General features: G+C 41.6%; 1 protein-coding gene across 2 annotated transcripts in view; it reads right to left on the bottom strand.

Annotated features, from left to right (window-relative positions):
• EEFSEC (eukaryotic elongation factor, selenocysteine-tRNA specific) overlaps positions 1-20,483 on the bottom strand; it is a 104,907-nt gene that overhangs the window by 66,417 nt on the left and 18,007 nt on the right. The window contains exons 1-4 of one of the 2 annotated variants that reach the window (XM_030501017.1): positions 7,483-7,504; positions 6,462-6,669; positions 5,247-5,343; positions 2,809-2,973 (exon numbers count right to left, since the gene is read on the bottom strand). In XM_030501017.1, the coding sequence (XP_030356877.1) occupies positions 2,809-2,973; positions 5,247-5,343; positions 6,462-6,649 (450 nt within the window). In that variant the 5' untranslated portion in view covers positions 6,650-6,669; positions 7,483-7,504. Of the gene's footprint in view, positions 1-2,808; positions 2,974-5,246; positions 5,344-6,461; positions 6,670-7,482; positions 7,505-20,483 lie in introns of those variants that run through there. The other variant, XM_030501018.2, reaches the window with a different exon arrangement.

Genomic DNA, 20,483 nt, shown 5'->3' with positions numbered 1-20,483 from the left:
ATTCTCTAAACAAAATATACTGGGATAAATATTTGGAAGTTATTACCCCCAAACCTATCAGTAAAATAATATGAATCGCTATTGAAAAAAATCCTGATTATTCAAACTCCAGGAACTTCTATAAAGCAGAAATAGAAATGTCAGCAGTTGTTACAGTTCATAAACTAGAAGACTGTAGAGATTGAAAGACCACTGAAATAATCTTAAAGGACATTCAGAATTCTGCCAACATGACATTTTTGCTGCAGAAATCCTGGGTTCATGCTCTTCAAGGTGGATTTCAAGTGCTAGTGAGCAAACAGCACTAACTCAATTGGATAGTGAACTGTTTGCTCTGTCAAAGCTTTTTGCCAAACACATATATATAATTTTTCTTTTCGCTATATGGATAATCAACCCCAGATGGCAATTTACATAGGCAAGAGCATAAAGGAATCCGTGCACTGCTGGTGCTCTCAGCCTCAATCAGAGCAAGCACGGGCGTTTGAGAATGTCACTGTTTAATTGCTGTGTCCCTCCTTTGTGCAGGTTCAAGCGGTCAAAGATGTCGAAGTCCATTAGTAGAACTGGGAGGTGATGCCACTTCATTTGGTGAGAGGGTTCTTCAAATGTAAAAAGCAGCTGGATTGCAATGTCCCTAAATGCCCAGTGGGCACCAGCTGTCAATCTCAGTTACCATAGGGTCAGGGCAAAAGAAGGTCAGAGAGAGTCATAAACCACAATGTGTTGTGAAATGTGCTTCCTCCATTACCTTGTAGGCCTGAGAAAGGTTTGACCTCTTATAGGTATCCTAACCCAGCTCCACACAATGCTAGTGGGAGTAAGTACAACACACAAACTTACAAAAGCTGCTTCCCTTCCCTGTGCCTTGGTTTCCAGACCTGTACAACACGGACATTCACGAGCTGCTAGTAGCAAAAACCAAAATGCAGAACTCTGCCTGCTGCTATTACCACTCAAAGGTCTGGGCACATCTTCTGTTTCACACAAGGCAGTGGAAGGATTAATTCATTAACAGCAATTGAAAATAACTACAACTTTGAGGGAAGTTGTTAATGCCACAAAAGCCAAGTGGCTTCTCTTTGTCAATGACCCGTTTACCTGCTAACTTGCCTTTCACTTCACTGCTCCCCCCCATCACTTGGGAAGAAGCACCTTTTAAAGTCCCACTTCAAACCTTCCCTACCATCCTTTCAAACATGCAAGTTATTAACTGCATTTTTGTCATTTCCCCCTTCACACACATTCTCCATGAGCAGACTAATTCCTAAACATATTTCTCCAAAACATTCTTGACTACACATGAAGAGCTGAACAGCCTTTTCCAGATACCATCTAGTTATGCATTCTTCCTTTGCAAGCAATAATGACTCTGCTCTGTCCCACCCCCACCTCCAGAGCACATATCCACAGAAGTCTGGCCAGTGCTACGCCAAAAGGCAAGTAGCTAATGAGCCACATAAGGCCCCGCTGGGCAGGAGCCACCAGTGTTCAGCAGCCTTGTCCTCCTACCTACTCATCCCTCCTTGGGTCCATTGTGCAGGCAGGCCCAGGACAGCAAGCAAGTCACAACAGAAAAGGGAAGGAATGCTGGTGAGTGCAAAGCTTGAGAGGTTGAAACCAGAGCTACAATCCCAGCAAAGCATATTCCTTTAAGAATTATAAGCATGGCTCCCAGAATGGGCTGCATGCTGCAAATGAGAATATGGGCAGTGAGGAACTCCCCTGGGAAAGCAGGCGTGACGTGGTACACATCACCCAAATCACTTTTACACAAAGGACAATATGATATAAACTGGACAGCCACAGCTATCACAGAAGAGGATGACCAAAGATTGTCAGCTACCAGCAAAACAGTTCAGGTGGAATCACAATGCCCCACCGAGTCCTTCACTTGCACACAAAGTACGGGCAAAAGTGAGAAAGCAGTATGCTCACTCAGTAAGAGATTACAGTCCTTACAGTAACATGACTTGAGGATAATACTGACAGTCCCCAAAGGGGTCCCCATCCAGGCTTGGTCAACCAAAAGCTGCCTCCTCTCAGAATGTAACTGGCTGCATCCACTGTAAGTGCAGCAGCAAAACGCTCCACAAGTCTTGACTCATTTGGGGCAATTAATAAGAAGGGAAAGTCAGGGCAGTCCAAATCAGCATCTGTGAAACAGGCCTCACCTGTTCCAAGCATAAAGTCACCTTGTTTGCTTTTAAAGAACAAATAGATTTTTAAGGAAATATAACGTAACAACACTTAAGCAGTTTAAAGGCCATTGAAAGGCATTTTAACAGGCTCTCTACAAAGCCCAATGGCAGCAAGTCACTACTGCAGTCCAGCAGAACATGCTGACACCAATTAAAGCCCCAGCAAACAAAGAGAATGTGCATCAAGCATTTCAATGCCCTCCTCTTGTCATTTCCTTCCCTTCCACACATGCCAGGAAGCCAACCTACCCAGATCCTTCTGTAAGCCTTCCCACTGCAGTATGTCTCAAATGAAAGTAACTTCACTCAAACCGTGTTCAGTCCTTGGGCACATCCTATCTTGGAAACATGCCCACCTTGCTTTTTGAATTTGAAAGTCTAACACGCTAATCTAGGTCAGCATTCATTCAACTGAAATTGAGCAGGTAACTTCACTGGCTGCCTTATTTAAAATTCTCTGTGTCTCTTTATTATAAGCTGCTTTACAGGAAACTACAAAGAAATTGAAAATAATTGGATAATTTCAGATTGGAAGAGAACACTCTCTTCTTTGTTGAGTGCCTCCTTCTATCAGGAAAACTGGGGGGAGTGAAAATGAGAGACTCACCTTCAGGGCAGGAATCTCCACATTGTCACCAAGGCTAACAGAGCCAGAAAGAATAGTCCCTGTCATCACCGTGCCTTGACCCTTGATAGAGAAGCAGTGGTCAACTGCCATAAGGAAGTGTCCCGAGGGGTCTCTTGACGGCAGGTAAGCCTGAGACTTCAGGACCTGAAAAAAGAAGATAAAAGCAGCACCATGCCTGGGTGAAAAGTCATGACAGCCATAGAGCAAGAGGCAGGCAAGCAGATGATTGACGGAGCGAGCTTGCAGTTTTACTGACTTCAGGCATCTCCCAATGAGCTTAGAACGCACCAATGTCAAATTAACCGTGTGCTACAGAGGAGACTCACACTTAGCAGCGGGAACACTTCGATTTTCTGCCTTAGAAAGATTTGGTGCTCCACATTTCGCTTGGTTAGCAAAACTGCACCAGCAATAAAGTTGCTGCCAAACTCAATATAAACACTGCAGCAAAGCAAAGAGAAAATATCCCGTACATCGTGTTTCCCCCACCCCCCTTTTCTTTCCTCTCTCAAAAGCACAATTTTACAGTGCATTTTGCTACTTCAGCTTTTCTAGATTTTGTGAAAATGAACTTATGTACAGATATTAGTGCCCAATAAAGCCCATCCCTGCCTCCCTCCCAACAAAACTATTACATGGGTTCAGTTTTCAAAGTCCACTTCCCCTTCAGACTTCTGTTAACACTTCTCGGAAGATCAAACCGCTAAAAAACAGCCACACAAGTACCATTTTCTAGAGACATTCTCCAAGTTTAGGATTTCTGTTTTGCTGACAAATACTATTTCTTAAAATCTGTCATCATAGACAGAAGAGCCGAATTATAGAAATAGCTGTGTATCCAACAGTGTTTCAGAGGAACTGGTTCACCCTTGTCTCAAATCACTTTTGACCTCTGCTCTGTTATAACATCAGCATATAAGCTTGGCATTGCCTTTAATGTCTGCTTTTAAGGTCAGAAACTGCTGGTTAAGCCCAAGTTGTAATGGCAGAACAATGGAGAGTCTCTTACCAAGGACAGGAAGGATAATACCTTGAAGCTCAATGCCAGGGCTCATACAGCATTTGCCAGCTCTTCTAATAGTAGGTTTCAGAGTTGATAAACAGTGGCATATAGGTATTTCTTTCACATATTTTAACATCCCAGTAAATCTACCCAGAATCAAATGAAGGCAGAACTCAAGACCCGCCTGTCTCCACCTCTCTAGACATTGCTATGGGCAGCCTGGTTCTTGCTAAGTCTAGTCCTGCTTTTTATCTTTTGCAGATGTGCAAGGCATGCAGTAAGCAAAGCAAAGTATCACAGAGAAAGACAGTTACAGCATGAAGGCAGGAGGATGGAGTCTACACTTGCTTATGCCAGAACTCCCACATGTCATTCTTTTAATGATTAAACTTTCCACAGGTAATCACTGACTATACCCCTCAGACTGCCCAAACAGAACCCCCAAAGCTTAATAGAAGTGCTAAGCCCTCACAATTGCAATCAAAATTGGCAGGTGCAATGATCTGGGCACAAACACGTCCCAAAAGACTTCCTAATTTCCTTAAATTTAGCAAATCAAATTAGTAAACTCAGTGGATTTAATTCCTTTGTGCCTCAGCCTCCCAATCTAAATACGGATTAAAGTCACCTCTACACTTCCTATAGGTCTTTTAGAAGTAAATTAGCTGTTTGCCAAGGGCTCAAGACCACAGTGATGCGTGCCAAAGAAAAGTCCAGGAGGAAATCAATCATTCTGAATGCAGAGCAGTATTTGAATGGAGTCAGGAGGCCACACAGAATAATGAGCATTCAAACCAGCTATGGACTACCTGCTCACCAGCTGAGCTCTGTCCATCCTGTGCAAGGAATGAGGCAAGGGTTGTTTAGAATAAAGTACCATGCACTTAAACACTGGATCATAATACACACCAAAGGAAGGAGACAATTCCCAGCGTGTAACTTTTTAGCTCCTGACTTCGCAGCTTTACTGTTCTCTTAACTGTGGTACAATTATAAACCACCTACCAAGCATTTAGTAGAATTTTAAAGCTATTTTTATTCCTTAGGCTTTGCAATTCCTTACAACTTTAAAAACAATTTCGCCACACGTGTGATAGCCGTGTCTTAAGAAACAGCTATTCAAAAGCATTGAAGCCTTTTGGGGCATCAACCTCAACTTCTCAACCTGATCTAGTTGAAGATGTCCCTGCTCATTGCAGAGGGTTTGGACTAGATGACCTTTGAAGGTCCCTTCCAACCCAAACTATTCTATGATTCTCCATTTACTGGAAGGACACCCTGAAGTATTGGGTTCCTTAAAACTGACATTACTGTAGGAGTTCCTCAGCTCTAGATACTAATACAGTGCACTGCAAAAGACTGAAAGCAAAGTTCGAGCCTGTTTCGTGTTATTATGATGTTCTTGAGCAGGTACCTCGATTAATTCAGAAACACCTAGAGGATTCTCAGACTCTGGGGCTTCTGGTCCACCAGGCTTTGCTGCAACAGCAACAATAGGGCACCCACAGAACCTGAAAGAGAGAAAGACTAATGCTTTTTTCAACTGTCATTAAAACAATCATAACCTGAGCTGGAGTCATAACCTTCAAAACAGGAGCCAAATGCAAGGTGGCACATGATGCGTACCTAAGGCTGCAGGCAGACTGCAAGGTCTGCAGCCAACAAAAAGGTCTGAATCTGCTGAAATCAAAGTTCACAAAATGCACAGATCTCAAACACAAAGGTGCAGAGAAGAGCAATGCTTCAGTCAACCTCAGTTTAGCTTTTCTCTTACAATGAATTTTACTCTTCAAGTCCTTAATGTTCTACTGTGGCAGCTGCACAGTTGAAGGAGGACACTGCCCTGCCATCACAAATAAGCAGGAACTGCCATATCCAACTAAGCTTCATTTTCTTGGTCCTCGTGAAACTCTCTTTTCTGTACACCAAATCCTACTCCTTCAATTCTTCAATCATAACGTGACCTAACAGCTTCTATCCCTGGGCAAAGCCAGCTGTGCTCCAGTTTGTGTAACCACCAAATAAATATTGTGATCTATGTTGTATCTTCCCACTGCATAACACTAACATTTCCACTCAGGAATCTCCCTGCACTTCATTATGTACCTTAACTAATTTACCTAAACAGGGCTGACAAACACCACCCCAGCCAGAACCACATTACATGATAAAAACTTCCACCATTCTGCTCTCCCTACTTCAGGCAATCCCACTTCTCACCCCTAGTTAAGGCAGAGCTCTAACACTTCCTTTTCTCTGGAGTGAAAGTAATTTGCAGGTGGCAACAAAGGTGCAAGCCCATAAACTAAAGAAACACGAACAAAAACAAACCAAAATCAAACCAAAAACACACAGTCACCTGGATGTTCTGCCTCTGCTTTAGCCAATGTGAACTCCAAACAGCCCTTTAAACTGAAGAGCTTTGTAATAGGGAAGTATTTCTCTATAAATGATACTTGCGCATGCAAATTCAGGGCTGCATTAGAGTTTCTGGTAATCTTTCCGCTCTCTTGTCATCACCTTTGCTAGATAATCATGTTTAGAAACATGTTGGAAGGAAAATGTGGGTCAAGTATTTTTTGTTACACATTCTGTTACAAGTTCGCTGTTAATATTACCAACGACTTACTTGGTATTTTCCAAGGTCTTCTGCATTTTCTTTGTCATCTTCTCAATGGCACTTTGTCTCTTCCCCTCTGGAAGGAGATCTATTTTGTTCAGAACTACCACCATCTTCTGGCAGGCAATCTGCCCAATGACCAAGCACTCTGCTGACTGTGTCTGCATCCCTTTTGTCACATCAATCACCAGCATCATCAGATCAATAATCTGGGCACCTGGAGGAGAAGTCACAGTCACTATTGCAGCAGCATAAAAAGATTAAGGATCATTTTCTCAAACAGTTTCCATAAGAGCTGTCAGAATATGTAAATACTCAGAAATACGAATACAAGCTGAACTAAGTATGGAAAGTTTGTAAATAAGACATTGGGAACTTAAGCTGTTATATTGTACCATCAGATCATAAAAAAATAACGAAAGCATATGATAGTTCACATATTCCTTCATATCAACAGTTCAAGTTTAAGGTTGTTACCACTACATTCAATAGAAAACATTAAGCAAATTGCCCTTGCAGCACCACAAGCATAGCATTTGCCTCAAAAAAGATGATCTAAGAAGCTAAGCAAGAATATGGTAAAGCCAAGGAACACACACAACACTGCAGACAGCTGCATGCTTGGAGCAACCCCAATAAGAGCCAAGGACATGCCACACCATATCTGCAATCCTCCATCCCACCCCTTCTTCTTTCAGAGTCCAAGATTTGGTAAAAGGGAAGACAGGATGACCAGCCTCAGCAGCAGGTTCACCCACATATAAATAAATTCCTACTATGTGAGGAAGAGGTGATTTAAACCCTGCAATATGCTGTCATTCACCCCCAGGTCAGCTCTACGTAATGTGAATATGTACTTCACACACAGCCTCACACACATCCAGTTCCTAGATCTTAAAGATAAAATTCATAGATTTTAGGCTGAAGTTACCCATCAAGCTTATGGATTATTTGCATTTTACTTTTCAAGTCAGTGTTGTCATGATTCCTTACCCCTTTGATTGAAGCCACCTGAATTTCATAGATTTACATTAGTTTCCAAGGAAGCTTTTGATGAATTCTGATGAACATCAGGCTTTCTACTAATTACATTCAGAATTTTCCTGTGTCATTCCAGGTAACTCTGAATACCAAAAGTATGCCACAGACTTCAATGCTGAGAAAGCCTGAACACACTAAAACAAAAATTTAAGCTGAACTACCAGAACGTCCTATGTCAAAACCCACATTTTGAAAGGATATAGAAGCCAGAAATTATGCAGAATTCTGAAGTACATTTAATATTTGCCTTAAGCTTTTGATCAGAAGAACAAGAAATCAATACAACTGCTCCTTGTTCCTCTGACCTCCCCAACCTTCCCCCTGCTTTTTGTTTAAGCTTTCCCCATTGCTCTGACACCAGCTACCCTTGTTCGCAATTCCCATGAACTCCGGGTAGGAAATGGTTTGGAGGTTGGAGTGCATGGCTGGGCGAGTGGGTGGGAACTACTATGAAATTCTGGCCACAAATGACCATTTTCAACCTACCAGAGCTTTCATCTTGCAATAATGAATGCTAAACCCTTCAGAGCACTAGTGGGTAATTACACTTCCAAAGCTCCTGCACAGTTTTCACCAATCATTGCAAATATCTCTCCAAGATAAACTTTACATCTTCAAAAGTAGTTTCCATTTTTATTGTTTCAAGAATTCTGTTCATTTAGAACTTGCTTAAATTGTAACACGAGCATCAACAGGGCTGTATAAAAGGCTCAGGATCATAGAATCATAGAACAGTTTGGGTTGGAAGGAACCTTCAAAGGTCATCTAGTCCAACTCCCCTTACAAAAGCATACAATCCTATAGGATTTATACACGCTACAGAGGTGCAAGACCTGAAGGACAGGAAAGCAAGGGGAAGGAACAGCATGAAAATAGTTGCATGAAAATAGTGTCACGTTTCATCAGAATGCACACACTTCTGTGAGTACATAAAGGAAAGGTTTTTAAACTTAACACCCATATTTTGTATTAAACTATACCGCTCAGTAATTCCCACTACACAGGTGACATCCTTAAAATGGATAGGAATTAATAATTAAAACCACACCATCAAGTCAAATTGATTATTAATAAACACACATCCAGGAAATCTATGCATCTGGTAAAACATGCATCTACCTGCCAGAGGGGGGATTGAGATGAGCTCTGAGGCAGAAGCTCTTCCCTGTGAGGGTGCTGAGGCGCTGGCACAGGGTGCCCAGAGAAGCTGTGGCTGCCCCATCCCTGGCAGTGTTCAAGGCCAGGTTGGACACAGGGGCTTGGAGCAACCTGCTCTAGTGGAAGGTGTCCCTGCCCGTGGCAGGGGGGTGGGAGTGGACGAGCTTTCAGGTCCCTTCCAAAACAAACCAGTCTGGGATTCTATGATAAAAAAAAGAAACAGGATATGGGCCTACACAGTTAAGAAGAGTAATATGTAAGGGACGAGCGTTCCTCAAGCCCTCAAAGTGGGCAAATGACTTGATATAGCTCTGAATGAAGCAGACATGTGCAAAGGACAGGTCTGCACGTAAGGACACAAAGCAATGAAAAACATATTACCTGCATTGAAACAGGTCATACAGAATCAATGATAAAGTTAAACTAAGGGGAAATTGTTTGAATACCTACAGAAAACAGACATGGGTGTCACCTTTTCCTTGCTGTTTCATCTACAAAAGAGATGTTCAAAATCATTCAGAAAGATAAAAAGTACTCCTGAGATGCGATTTCTCACTTAAAATAATGAAAAGATCAACTATCGGAATATCCTTCATGTGATGACACACAGCTCAGATACAGCCCTGTAAAAGGCAAATTAAACAAACCAGTTGTCATCAGAAAACAGAAAGGGGTGGGGAAAGATGGGAATTCTATTGCAAGATAAGCAGCTAAACCACAGTGAAAACACAAAGTAAAGTAGATAGTCCAGTGAAGAAAAACAAACAGACAGATAACACATGAGCAGAGAGTGTCTGGATACCAGCCAGGTACAGGGAAATACAACAGCAGCAGCAGCACAGAGAAGAGACTGCAAGAAGCACCAGCTAAACCTGGGGCAGCAGCACAAAAGTACCTTGATAGGGAAAAGAAACAAAGTCTAGTCCCTGCTTTGAACAGTCACATCCAACCCACTCTTGCGTCCGGATTTTGGGGAGTACCTAATTATGAACAGCCTTCAGGGAAGTAATTTATTCTTCTTTTCCCATAGGACTAGTTGAAGCAGAGACATCATAGATTACAAGAAGTCCTAAAAGCACAGGAGGCAGCAACTCAGTTTCCCTGAACTGGCCATTTCTCCAAGAGCAGAGCAGAACAATACCATGTGCACCACATCATCCACAGCACTCCTGCTCCTGAAGAAGCTCCCAGCTGCTGTCCAAGCACTGGAAGCAACAGATGGCCCAGAAGAACAGTATGCATTGAAAAGGTGCGCATTGATGAACTTATCTTCAGGAGAAAATTCACTGCATTCTCTGCATTTGTGTTATTTGGTATATTAAATCTTCAAACCTTTAGTGAAACCAGCATTCCAGGCACCAAGGCTGCAAACCTTCAGCCCCTGCATCAGATTCACTCCTTGGAAGCGTGTTATGTTGCATCACACCAGCTTTGATTTCCATGCAGCTCATACAAGTGAGGCACACTTCATTTTGCCCAAGGAAGCTAAAGTAGACAAACTCTGAAATGTTTATGTGCTACTGCCTCACATCCTTACACAAAGGCATACAATTAGTAAAACCCATCTGTTATACCAGTGTTCACAGGGTACCACCACATGAGAAACCAACCCACAGGCTGCATATTTAAGAACTGTAAAGCACCATAATTGCCATGTTCATTTTGTAACAGAACATTATGTCTTAAGTAACAACTCTCCTCCCACCTCCATCACAGAAGTTGTTGCAGTTCTGCATGTACGTACACTCAAAACACCTCCTGTTTGCGCAACCTGTTGCGTGCTCGTAAGTTATACATATATACACACCCCCAAGCTCCCAGGCTGAGCTGTGTGCAGCTGGAGCTGTACAGCAAAGCCAACATTTACAGTGATTAAAGTTCCAAAAGCTTACTACTATTTTACGTGCACTGTACCCACTTTCTGAGCCATTCAGTTATAAAGTCCAAGCACTAACAATCTCATCCTTACTGAAAAGTAGAACCACAAGGAATTTGCAATGAATAGACAGCACCTCAACTGTTTTCAAGAAATGCATAGAATCAGACCGGTTCGGGTTGGAGGGACCTTAAAGCTCATCCAGTTCCAACCCCTGTCACGGGCAGGGACACCTTCCACTAGAGCAGGTTGCTCCAAGCCCCTGTGTCCAACCTGGCCTTGAACACTGCCAGGGATGGGGCAGCCACAGCTTCTCTGGGCACCCTGTGCCAGCGCCTCAGCACCCTCACAGGGAAGAGCTTCTGCCTCAGAGCTCATCTCAGTCTCCCCTCTGGCAGGTTAAAGCCATTCCCCCTTGTCCTGTCCCTACAAGCCCTTGACAAAGGCCCTCTCCAGGTTTCTTACAGAATCATTAGGGTTGGAAGGAACCTTTGGAGATCATCTAGTCCAACAGACTGCTATGTAAACATAGGTCAAGAATATTACAGCATTTACAAGTACTACTATTTTGGCAAACACAATTTTAGGTTAGCATTAGAGTAACCATCAATATAAAGCCAACTGGGCTTCAAACAGTAAAACTAGGTTAGTGAAAGGAAGAAGAGGGAGTCACATCCCTGGTGGGCAAGGGGAGGTTTGCGCCACACAAGCACAGAACAGAGGCATAGACTTGACTCATGGCTTCTTTAAGCTACTGTGTCCTGTCCTGCTTCAGGTAATCTTTTTAGCTGACTTTGCACAAACAGTACAACTCCTGTTCACAGGCACCAAAAAAGAAGCAGAAAATGGAATTTGAAATGTAAAAATAAAATAATTGTGAGCCATGGGCTATAATTTGATTTCATGCTTTACAAGGAAATGAAAGAGGACTTCCTTAAACATACCTTTTTTTTTTTTCTTAAATATGCTTTTTACCATGTTAGGATTTCCTCTAGTGCAGAAGAGAAAATAGGATTGTAGAAAATGCACCGTTCTCAAGTATCATTGCTACTCAGGGGCAAAGCTCGGTTTTAATGTGCACTTCCCATTCTGGGGAAGAGGAAATTCTTCAATTAATAAACCGGGTGGACTGAGGCGAGTTTTTAGGGTTTAATCAATTTCATCTGCAGGCAGGATAAAAAGCACAACTATTCCACCACTTCGGCCTCCCAGATCCCCCTTCCACAAAAATAATAAAATCAATGTTTTATTTCAAATTCTTTGAGGTTTGTATCTCCTGTCTCAGGAAATATTGTCTGTATCATGCCGTGAGTATGAAACTTCCCCTTTCCACCCCCCTTTTTGTTAAGGATCTTTATTCAGTAACAACTGCATTATTCTCTGCTTTCATATACAGTAACGCTGTTGGAGATGCTACAAGGCGCACAGGATTTTGCTAGGTACCTTAGGGGAGGCATTGTGATGAATAAGGAAGATGTTTTATGGGATAGGAAATCTCCTAAAATTTAAGCAGAAATAGGAGGTGTGAGGGGGGAAAGCCATGCACACAACTGGAGTGCATGAATTACACATGAAGAAACCCTCAGTAGAGCAATGCAAATCGGGGATCAAAACTGATACCACAACTTTCATTAGGAAACACTTTGAAAAGAACAGGAACTCATGGAGTTCAGGAGTCCCACCACCATTCCCACGCACCATTCCTGAAGACTGCAATGGCTGTAAGCACACAGGACGCTGAGCAGCTTCAGGCTCTGGATAGCTGGGAGTACCTCTGATAGCAAGGGCCAGACTGGCAACACACAAGACATCTTTCTGATTGCAGAGTAAAGCTTAGAATTATCCATATTACATTTGATTTCTCAACTATAAAGAAACTGCTGGTTGCACAAATTCCCGTTAAATCAAAACCAGCCACTAAGGTCTCTCTTAAACTGATTGCTACAAAGAGAAAAGTAGGATGACCATAAGGGCAGAAATCTAAGGAGTCCATTTCTTGTATGTGAAATAACCTGTCCTTACAGTTATTTATTTGTATCCTGAGTACAACTACAAACTAAGTGATAGAAAGAGATAATTGCTAACAAGGAATAAGAGAGTTCTTTTGCAAAAGACTTCATGCAAGAATCCAACTGGAATATACTTTATACTCAGAGGGAACACTGCCCAGTACCATCCTGAAGAGGCTAAAGGCAATGAAGGCTTCTATCCTCTCCTTTGACAAGCGATCCAAGGAACTTAGAATACGTTCTAACTACATGTCAGAAACAAGTCTGCGCTCTTTGAAGAGAGGAAATGCCTATAATGATCAGAGTATGTCAATAACCTTGATTGGCCATGCTGAAGTAGCATGAACAGAGCTGATAAGGGCTCCATGAAGGTCACACTAAGACAGACTGAGGTGTATCTTCCAATAATTTATTACTATATGCTGATGCATCACGATATTGCACACAGGAATAAGCTTCTATTAAATGGATAATTGAACGAGAAAAAAAACCACAAAGACATCTTACAGTGAAGACTCTCTCAAAAAAGCATTTCAACACAGGAAGAAGGAAGGTCATCAAGAGATCCTTTGAAAGACTTCACAGAACATAAGGAGTCCCATGTTACTTTTAGCCACTCAGAGAAGTGGTGTACACTTGGTCATCCACGAAGCCTGAAACCATCTTGAGAAGCTTGATCAAGCTTAAAAGTGGCCCAGTCAGAACAGATTACCCTTTACAGGGTAAAACAAGATGACTTCTAGAGGTTGCTTCCAACCTGACCTATTTTATGAGGAGATAATGCTATAAGCGGCAAAACACTTAAAAACCACAAGACCATAGAACAAGACCTGCCCATGTGCATTTTCCAAGGACACCTGGAGATCTTAGGCTTAAGTAATTCATTATTATGGGAAGGTAAGTTTTGGGCAGAACAACTCTACACGTAGACCAGTTATTTTAAAGCCCATTTTCCCTGCCTCTCCAAATGTTTTATTCTTACCATAAAGTAAACAATACTTTAAGTTTTCAGAGACTGTAACCAGAAGCATGAAGTGAGAAATGCTGTCTCAGTCTTCACTCAAAGCTGAAGACATGGTCCATGTATTGTTAGGAAGTGTTGGAAGAAACTTAGTAAGTACATATGTATTTACACAAAACCTGCACTATTACTTTAGAAAATTGTGAAAAGACATACTCATTACATGATGGTGCAAAGTTGGTTTATGTTTAGAAGCAGCCAGAACAGGTAAAGTATTATACTGTATATGTGATGCAATATTGAAATAAAACCCTGCGTTTAGATCTAATCACTTTCTGAAAATGGAATCTGGAAGGTAAAGCAGCTTCAAAACCAGGAAACAAGACAAATGCAGTTACATTCTTCACATACAACTTCATTTACAAAGAAAAATCCACGTTAACAGCATGCAATGACAAGCACACACGAAGCTGAGCAAGAGAAGGGAAATAAAACACCTATACTCAAAGAGCACAATCAATTATGAAACTGTAAATCACACAACAGCCCCAAACTCAGTGCTGCTGACACCATCTGGCTCCAGACAAATGAAAGTACAGATATGATATTTACACAATTAAGATTTTCAAAGCTACAACCAGCTGGATGAAGTTTCATACTTTATAACACATTTCTGGTCTTAACTTGTGTAAGAGGCATTAGGATGAAATGCAAACCAAGGGACACTTCATTCCATCACCGACTTTCTTGCTTTGAGCCTCTGAAACATTCATGTTGACTGTTTTTAAAGATGATGTAGCAAATTAGATGAGTAACACTACTGGGGTCTGGCATTTCAATTCCTGTTCCTCAAAATATTTCTGAAGAAAAGCAGAAAATCACCACAAACAAGAATACTTTCCCTGTAGACAGTGAGGAGCAGAGTAAACAACCCTTGCCTTGTAACAAGAAATGCCGTGTAATACATGGCACAGGTGAAAATGAAGGTAAAGCACCATATGAGAGAAGACATCATCCTTGTACATCCTTCTACGTACCCAAGTCCTTCTTGTAATGCTGTTACCTGACCTGCATTTCCACATTGAGAACGCACAAACTGGACAGAGCCCAAAAGAGACCACTACTTATTTTAAGGCCAGAAACATTGGTTTAAAAAGCCTAGATATCTTGAAAAGCAACCATCACTTTGAGTAGACAGAGATGACTGCTACCAAAAAAAAAAGTCAGCATTTGCTGAACTGCACAGCACCATGGTATTTCAGCTGCACTGATTTCTGCCTTGGCTTGAAGTCCAAAGTGCATAAATTGTGAATTAGTTAGCAAACATTAACTTTTTAAAGTGTCATTCATATATAGCTATATGCAAATGCAGACACCAGTAAAGCTGGAATGTTAAATGCTGAGGATATTGCACAAAACTAGAGTAAAAGTTACCCAACATTTTAGACTGAACATCATTATGCTGCTCATCGCCTTTGAAGTACAATCCATGGCATATAGTAGGAAAAAAAAATGGTTATTTCATACATTTGAAAGTAAAACAAAGAAAAGAAGAAACCCATTGGGTTGATACCATTTGTGTTGTAACCTTTTTACTTTTGCACTATGTGCCTGTAACTATGCCTCACATGAAAAGGTTCAGTTACATAATTTGGCATCCAGACTACAAAACATGAACAGGAAAAAGCCATGTCAAATTTCTGGGGTCACAAATGACATGTGGAAATAGCACCTGTAATTCCACTGATTCCTCTCAGACCCAACCTTAGAGGTTCACAATGAAGTGCCCTGTTCCTTCTGTATAGAGTTGTTGAGTTCATAAAACAAGATTCCTGAAATAGTGTGGCAATGAGTTGTACAGTATATCAACACCATGTGTTTGTGCTTCAGGAAAAAGAAAGGTGCTAAATAAAAAATAGATACCCCACTTTGACCTCCTCAGCTGATAGTGTGTGCTCAAGCAAGCTCTCCTATGGCCCAATGAGTGATTAGTTCAAGTGTCAGTCTTCTCAGGGCTATTTTGCTTTCGTATCAAGGTCACATGTGGTTTTGCATTGCTCTGAAGAATTAAACATTACACTTGGGCCTTACATACTGACCGTAAATGGTCCCTGAAGGTCCATAAAGTCTTTAGAGCAAACACTGAAAAGCAAACAGGTCAGAAGAAACAAGATAAAACACACCACCACAACCCTTTTTATAGTCCCGGCTCGTATCAGCTTTACATTTGCTCTCTATGATATCTGCCACCAAGTTTCAAAGACAAAAGACATTTACATATGATAATGCTAATTATGTTACAAAAAAATATGACTACAAGGTATGACCATCCTCCCTCTCCATCTCTCTGAGTGCAGACAGACACTGTCTTTGAAGCTATTTCCAAGACCAGAAAGAGCAAATAGTGGCTAAGCAGCACAAAAGGAATCAAGCATCCAAAGAATTAAGAAGGCACTGAACATGCATGAATCAGGACATGAGCCCATCCCCAGTTCTGCTACACATCTGGAGTCCTCTGCTCCACCTCTGAAGCCTCACTTCACACCAGACAGAAACAGACTATTCCCAGCCTCAGGAATGTTGCACCTTGTTGAGTGTTGAGACAAACAGTGAGCGAAAGCCTCTGCAGTACCCACAAGGTATGGAAATTCCTGTTACATCCCTGTCAGTACAGGATCCCAAGGCTTCAGCCTACAGCAGGCTATACCTTTAGAGGCTTATCACTATGAAAAAGTAAGCCCTACAAAGTCCTATAAACATGTTTACAGTCCTACAAAGCCAGGTTTGTACTGGAGAGAGAAAAGCAGTGCATTAAAGATGACTGGAATAACTTGATAGCCTCCAAGGTTGTTTCAGGGAGAGACGTACATAAACAGGCAAACAGCACCTACACCCCTCCCTCTTCCTTCAAACCAGGTAGTGACCTTCTATATTAGCTTTTCAGATGACTTCACACACTGTTTCCCAGGAACAGCACAACTGAAATGTTTCCTAATGGATGTGTTCATACTTCTGCATGTATGTGAATACACTATTAATATAAAGTACTAGACTCCAAGGGGCAGCAGGGAGGAAAGACACCAGAACAGTAACTGCAAAGTTCCTCTAAGCTCTATTCTCCATCAGTGCTATTTCACACTCAGCTCATCATCTTTGAGTTCTTCTAAAATTCTTCCAAGATGATATTGTTACATTCGCATATCCAGGATTTGATCACATCCCTGCCTGTGTTCTAACACAAAAAGAAACAACACATTTCAGAAACCCTTACACAGGAATACACAACTTGAGCACTTGATTATTTCAGGACATAAAAAACACACTGTGCTAAACGACCAACTAGTTGGTTGTTTTTTTTTTTCCCTCCCAAAAGACTGAAGAATTGTTACTATAGAGCATCTATTGCCTCCCTCTGGGTGCTCAGGAGAATTACTGAATTATGAACATCTTGGAACATGTTAGAATTTCTTTAAGCATATTTGATCAGTTTAATATTAGATGACAGCAAGACTTTTTTCTTTGCTATCTTTTGTGTTAACTTCCTAAAGTCGTGCCCAGCCAAAGGTATCTCACTGTGAATTCTTGTTCATTCTTCTGCCATATCTTTGACTGATCAGTCTAATAAAAAGGTTCATGCAGCAGTCATAAGGACTACCATCACACCAGGTGTAGCCAAACTTGAATATACATTTAGACACACAACTCCAAACTTGCACAACCTATGAACAGCAAGTTTGGATGCAGTCAGAGAACAGGAATAGGTATGGAAGTTGTACCTTAGAGTAATGCCAAAGCACCTCGAAATTCACAACTCCATTAAATTTTCTCCTACCCAAATGCTTCAATGCTTTAGGCCAACTACCCTGACCACCACAAAATACACAGGAATCCCTAAAACCATGCAAATTAACACCTTGATCACAGAGATTTGCTACTAGATTCTCTTCTCTCCACCTCTGCCAATTCAAGGACATTCATCTTACAGTGTACCTGCAGCTTTAGACAGCTCAAGGAACACCACTAAATCTGATTTTAAACTCTGCACAGATCAACAGCATATTTCTATGATACTAAGAAAAAATATTTCTTAAGCAATTCTGCACATCACCAGTCCAAAAGCAAATCTTTAATTCACCAGATTCTAAATCATTCTACAAAAAAGAAAAGCCTGTTTCCACGCAGAGCTGGGAATACATTCACCTGATTCTACTCTTGAAGCATTTCAAGCCTTGAGCTACCTTGCCTCTGGCTTTGAAATAAAGCATCCAAAGGTCACAGACCGCACACCAAGGAGCCTAGTTTGTGCTAAAATCCAGTACTACGATGCTTTTAACAACAGTACATGCAACAGAGTTATGGTAGGCTATGGGAAGATTCATGCCCAGCTCTTAGATATGTTCCATCAGAAGATGCTGAAAAGATACTTTTTAAGCACAAAGAAATCAAGAAGGTGTGGGGGAGAGATGGCGCTTTTTTTGTTGGGTTTCCCCCCAGAAAAAGAAAAAAATAGACTGCTAGGGGCAAAGAAAAAAGCATTCTTCAGTTTGCTCTTCACCCTCCACAATACTGAAATAACATCAGTCAGGGTTATAAACATCTGTAATTGCCAGGGGAATGTACAATACATTCAGAAACTTCAGGCCCACATATCCTGTAGCTCTGCACTTCACAAACAAAAGGTTGGGGAAAGAAAGAGGGGGTGGGGGTACAGGGAATAAAGGCTTAAAGATTAAAGTCACAGGCAGAGACAGACGGCTCCGTTTTTTAATAACTGAAAACACGAGTTGTGCCTGAATGTGCTCATTGTTTTGTGGCGGGGGGGAGCGGCTCCGCACGCGGGACTGGCTGGCGACAGAACTGCCTTTGCATCAGAAATAAGATTTACAAAAAAGGAAAGAGGGAAAAAAAGGACACCAAACCCATGCCCTAATTTCCCCTCTTGTAATGGTTAATGGTGCATTCAGGTAGAAATCAACAAATGACCCCACCTTGCTTTTATTAAATTGGGGAAAACTCGGGGACTAGAAGTACCTGATTGTAAGAGCCTAACGGACACGACGGAGGAGATTGCTGAAAACTTTATGCTGTGAAGGAACACAGACTACAACAGGAACGTCCTATCCAACTCACAGGCACAGCTATGGAACAACTTGCTTATGAATCACCTTCTGATAGGGTTTTTTTTCAACAATAAAACCATTGCTGCAAGGCTGAACTATGGGAGCTAAGCAGATTTTTATGGGGATTCAAGAAGTTTAGCTGCCATGAGGAAGTTCTTAAATCCATTTTAAAAAGCATCAGCTATACTTTCAGCGAACCGGAAGGGTCACGAGTTCTGTGCACTTCGGTCACTGAAATCATTAGCTTTATACTAGAGTACTGAAAGACCGAAAATGTTTGGGTTTAGTTTTCAAAACAATTTTTCTCTCAAAAAGCCTAAGAGTAGATGATGCTCCTGGCTACTCAATATCCATGATTACAAATGGATATTATTTTAAGATTCCATATTTTTAATTCACAATTTTTAATCTGAAAGGGGAAATGCTTATCTTGATTTAGTTCAGTGAATAGATTTCTGTGGGTTAGATCCCACTGGTGCTCAGGAACCCATCTGGAGTTGAACACTAGCCCAGTTCCATTGCTAAGTGCCAATGGACTACAGGTAAACAAGCAATCTAAAGCATACAAAAACAACATTAGCTCATTCTTTCAGTTTTACTCTAATCTAGCCTAAGATGTTACTATAACAGAGCTTTGTTTTACTGTATTTTTTTTTACCTGCCAGCTTTGCTTTAAACATAGACAGAAAGGAGATAATTCAATAAGACAACAGGCTCTTTCATCTACAGCCATGAGGCTCCCAGCCACAACTTCTTGGGGAAGAGGGAGGCACACAACAGGAGTCAGTGAAATGCAGCCTCCAGCCCAAAGCAGCCCCACTGCAGAGCGAGGCACTGGTGGCCATAACACGCAGCTCCTGGGCCAAAACCATCCCACCTGGAATGCTCCAGCCATCAGCCCTCTTTGTTGATGCAACACGTTTGCATCATCAGCCACTGGGCGGCTTGTGGAGATTAAAAGTAGTGTGGAGAGCTACTGTCTGCTTAGCAAAGGAAAGACAGACAGAGCCCATGTCAGAGAGGGAGGGGAAAGGAAAAGCCGAAACATGAGCTCAGCAGCGGTGCGGAGGATAAAGACAGGCTTTGTTTTACTTTCTCATACCAAGTACGAACAGAGACTCATCACTGGTCTGAGCTTGAGCTGCAACATTTGTTTTGTATGCAGCACAGCCAACTTATTTTTCCTCATGCAACTAACCTACCCCTTTCTCAAAAATAGGTGCTGCTGATGCTCTGATCAAGTACTTAAGCCTAAATGAAACCTGTAAATAGCAGAGACCATCATTCTGCCCACGCTATGCATTCTTGACACTTCGGAAGATCATACAAAGGCATTTTTAAAGACAAACCTCATTATACGACTGATTCTGTCCAGAAGGTCTCAAATGCACAAACAAGTAAATTAAAATATATGAAAAACCCAAAACTCTCTTGGAGGACCCATTGGCTATATCTAGCCACAGGAAGAGTTAGGCGACAGTTATTAAACTGGACAAGAAATACAAATTCTTTTTAATCTTTCCAATGCAGAAGTCAGTCCAAAAATACAAAGAAATGTTTAAAGGTACATCTTTGGGAGATCAGAGGAGAAAAACACTAGTAAAAAAAGGTTTGTCCTCTGACAGAAGCACTCCCCACCACTGTTGTCTCTAAAACAGCTAAATGGCAACAGTAAAAGGCAGCAGGAAAAGGAACAGTCTGGATTCTAGTTTCTTGCTCTTAGGAAAAGGCGAAGAGGGTGGTAATTTACCGTGCACAACCAAATTGTACATGAAAGTTTAAAAGCAGCCAATTAAAGCTAACATTATGGAATGGGACTAAGGTCCGAGTGGAAGGCATTAGACACGCATTCCAGACACCCGCTCC

The sequence above is a fragment of the Strigops habroptila genome, chromosome 11 (assembly GCF_004027225.2).
Source record: "Strigops habroptila isolate Jane chromosome 11, bStrHab1.2.pri, whole genome shotgun sequence".
NCBI classification, from domain to species: domain Eukaryota; kingdom Metazoa; phylum Chordata; class Aves; order Psittaciformes; family Psittacidae; genus Strigops; species Strigops habroptila.
The sequence above is the reverse complement of the archived record's forward strand: the minus strand, read 5'-3'. Positions and strand labels throughout refer to the sequence as shown.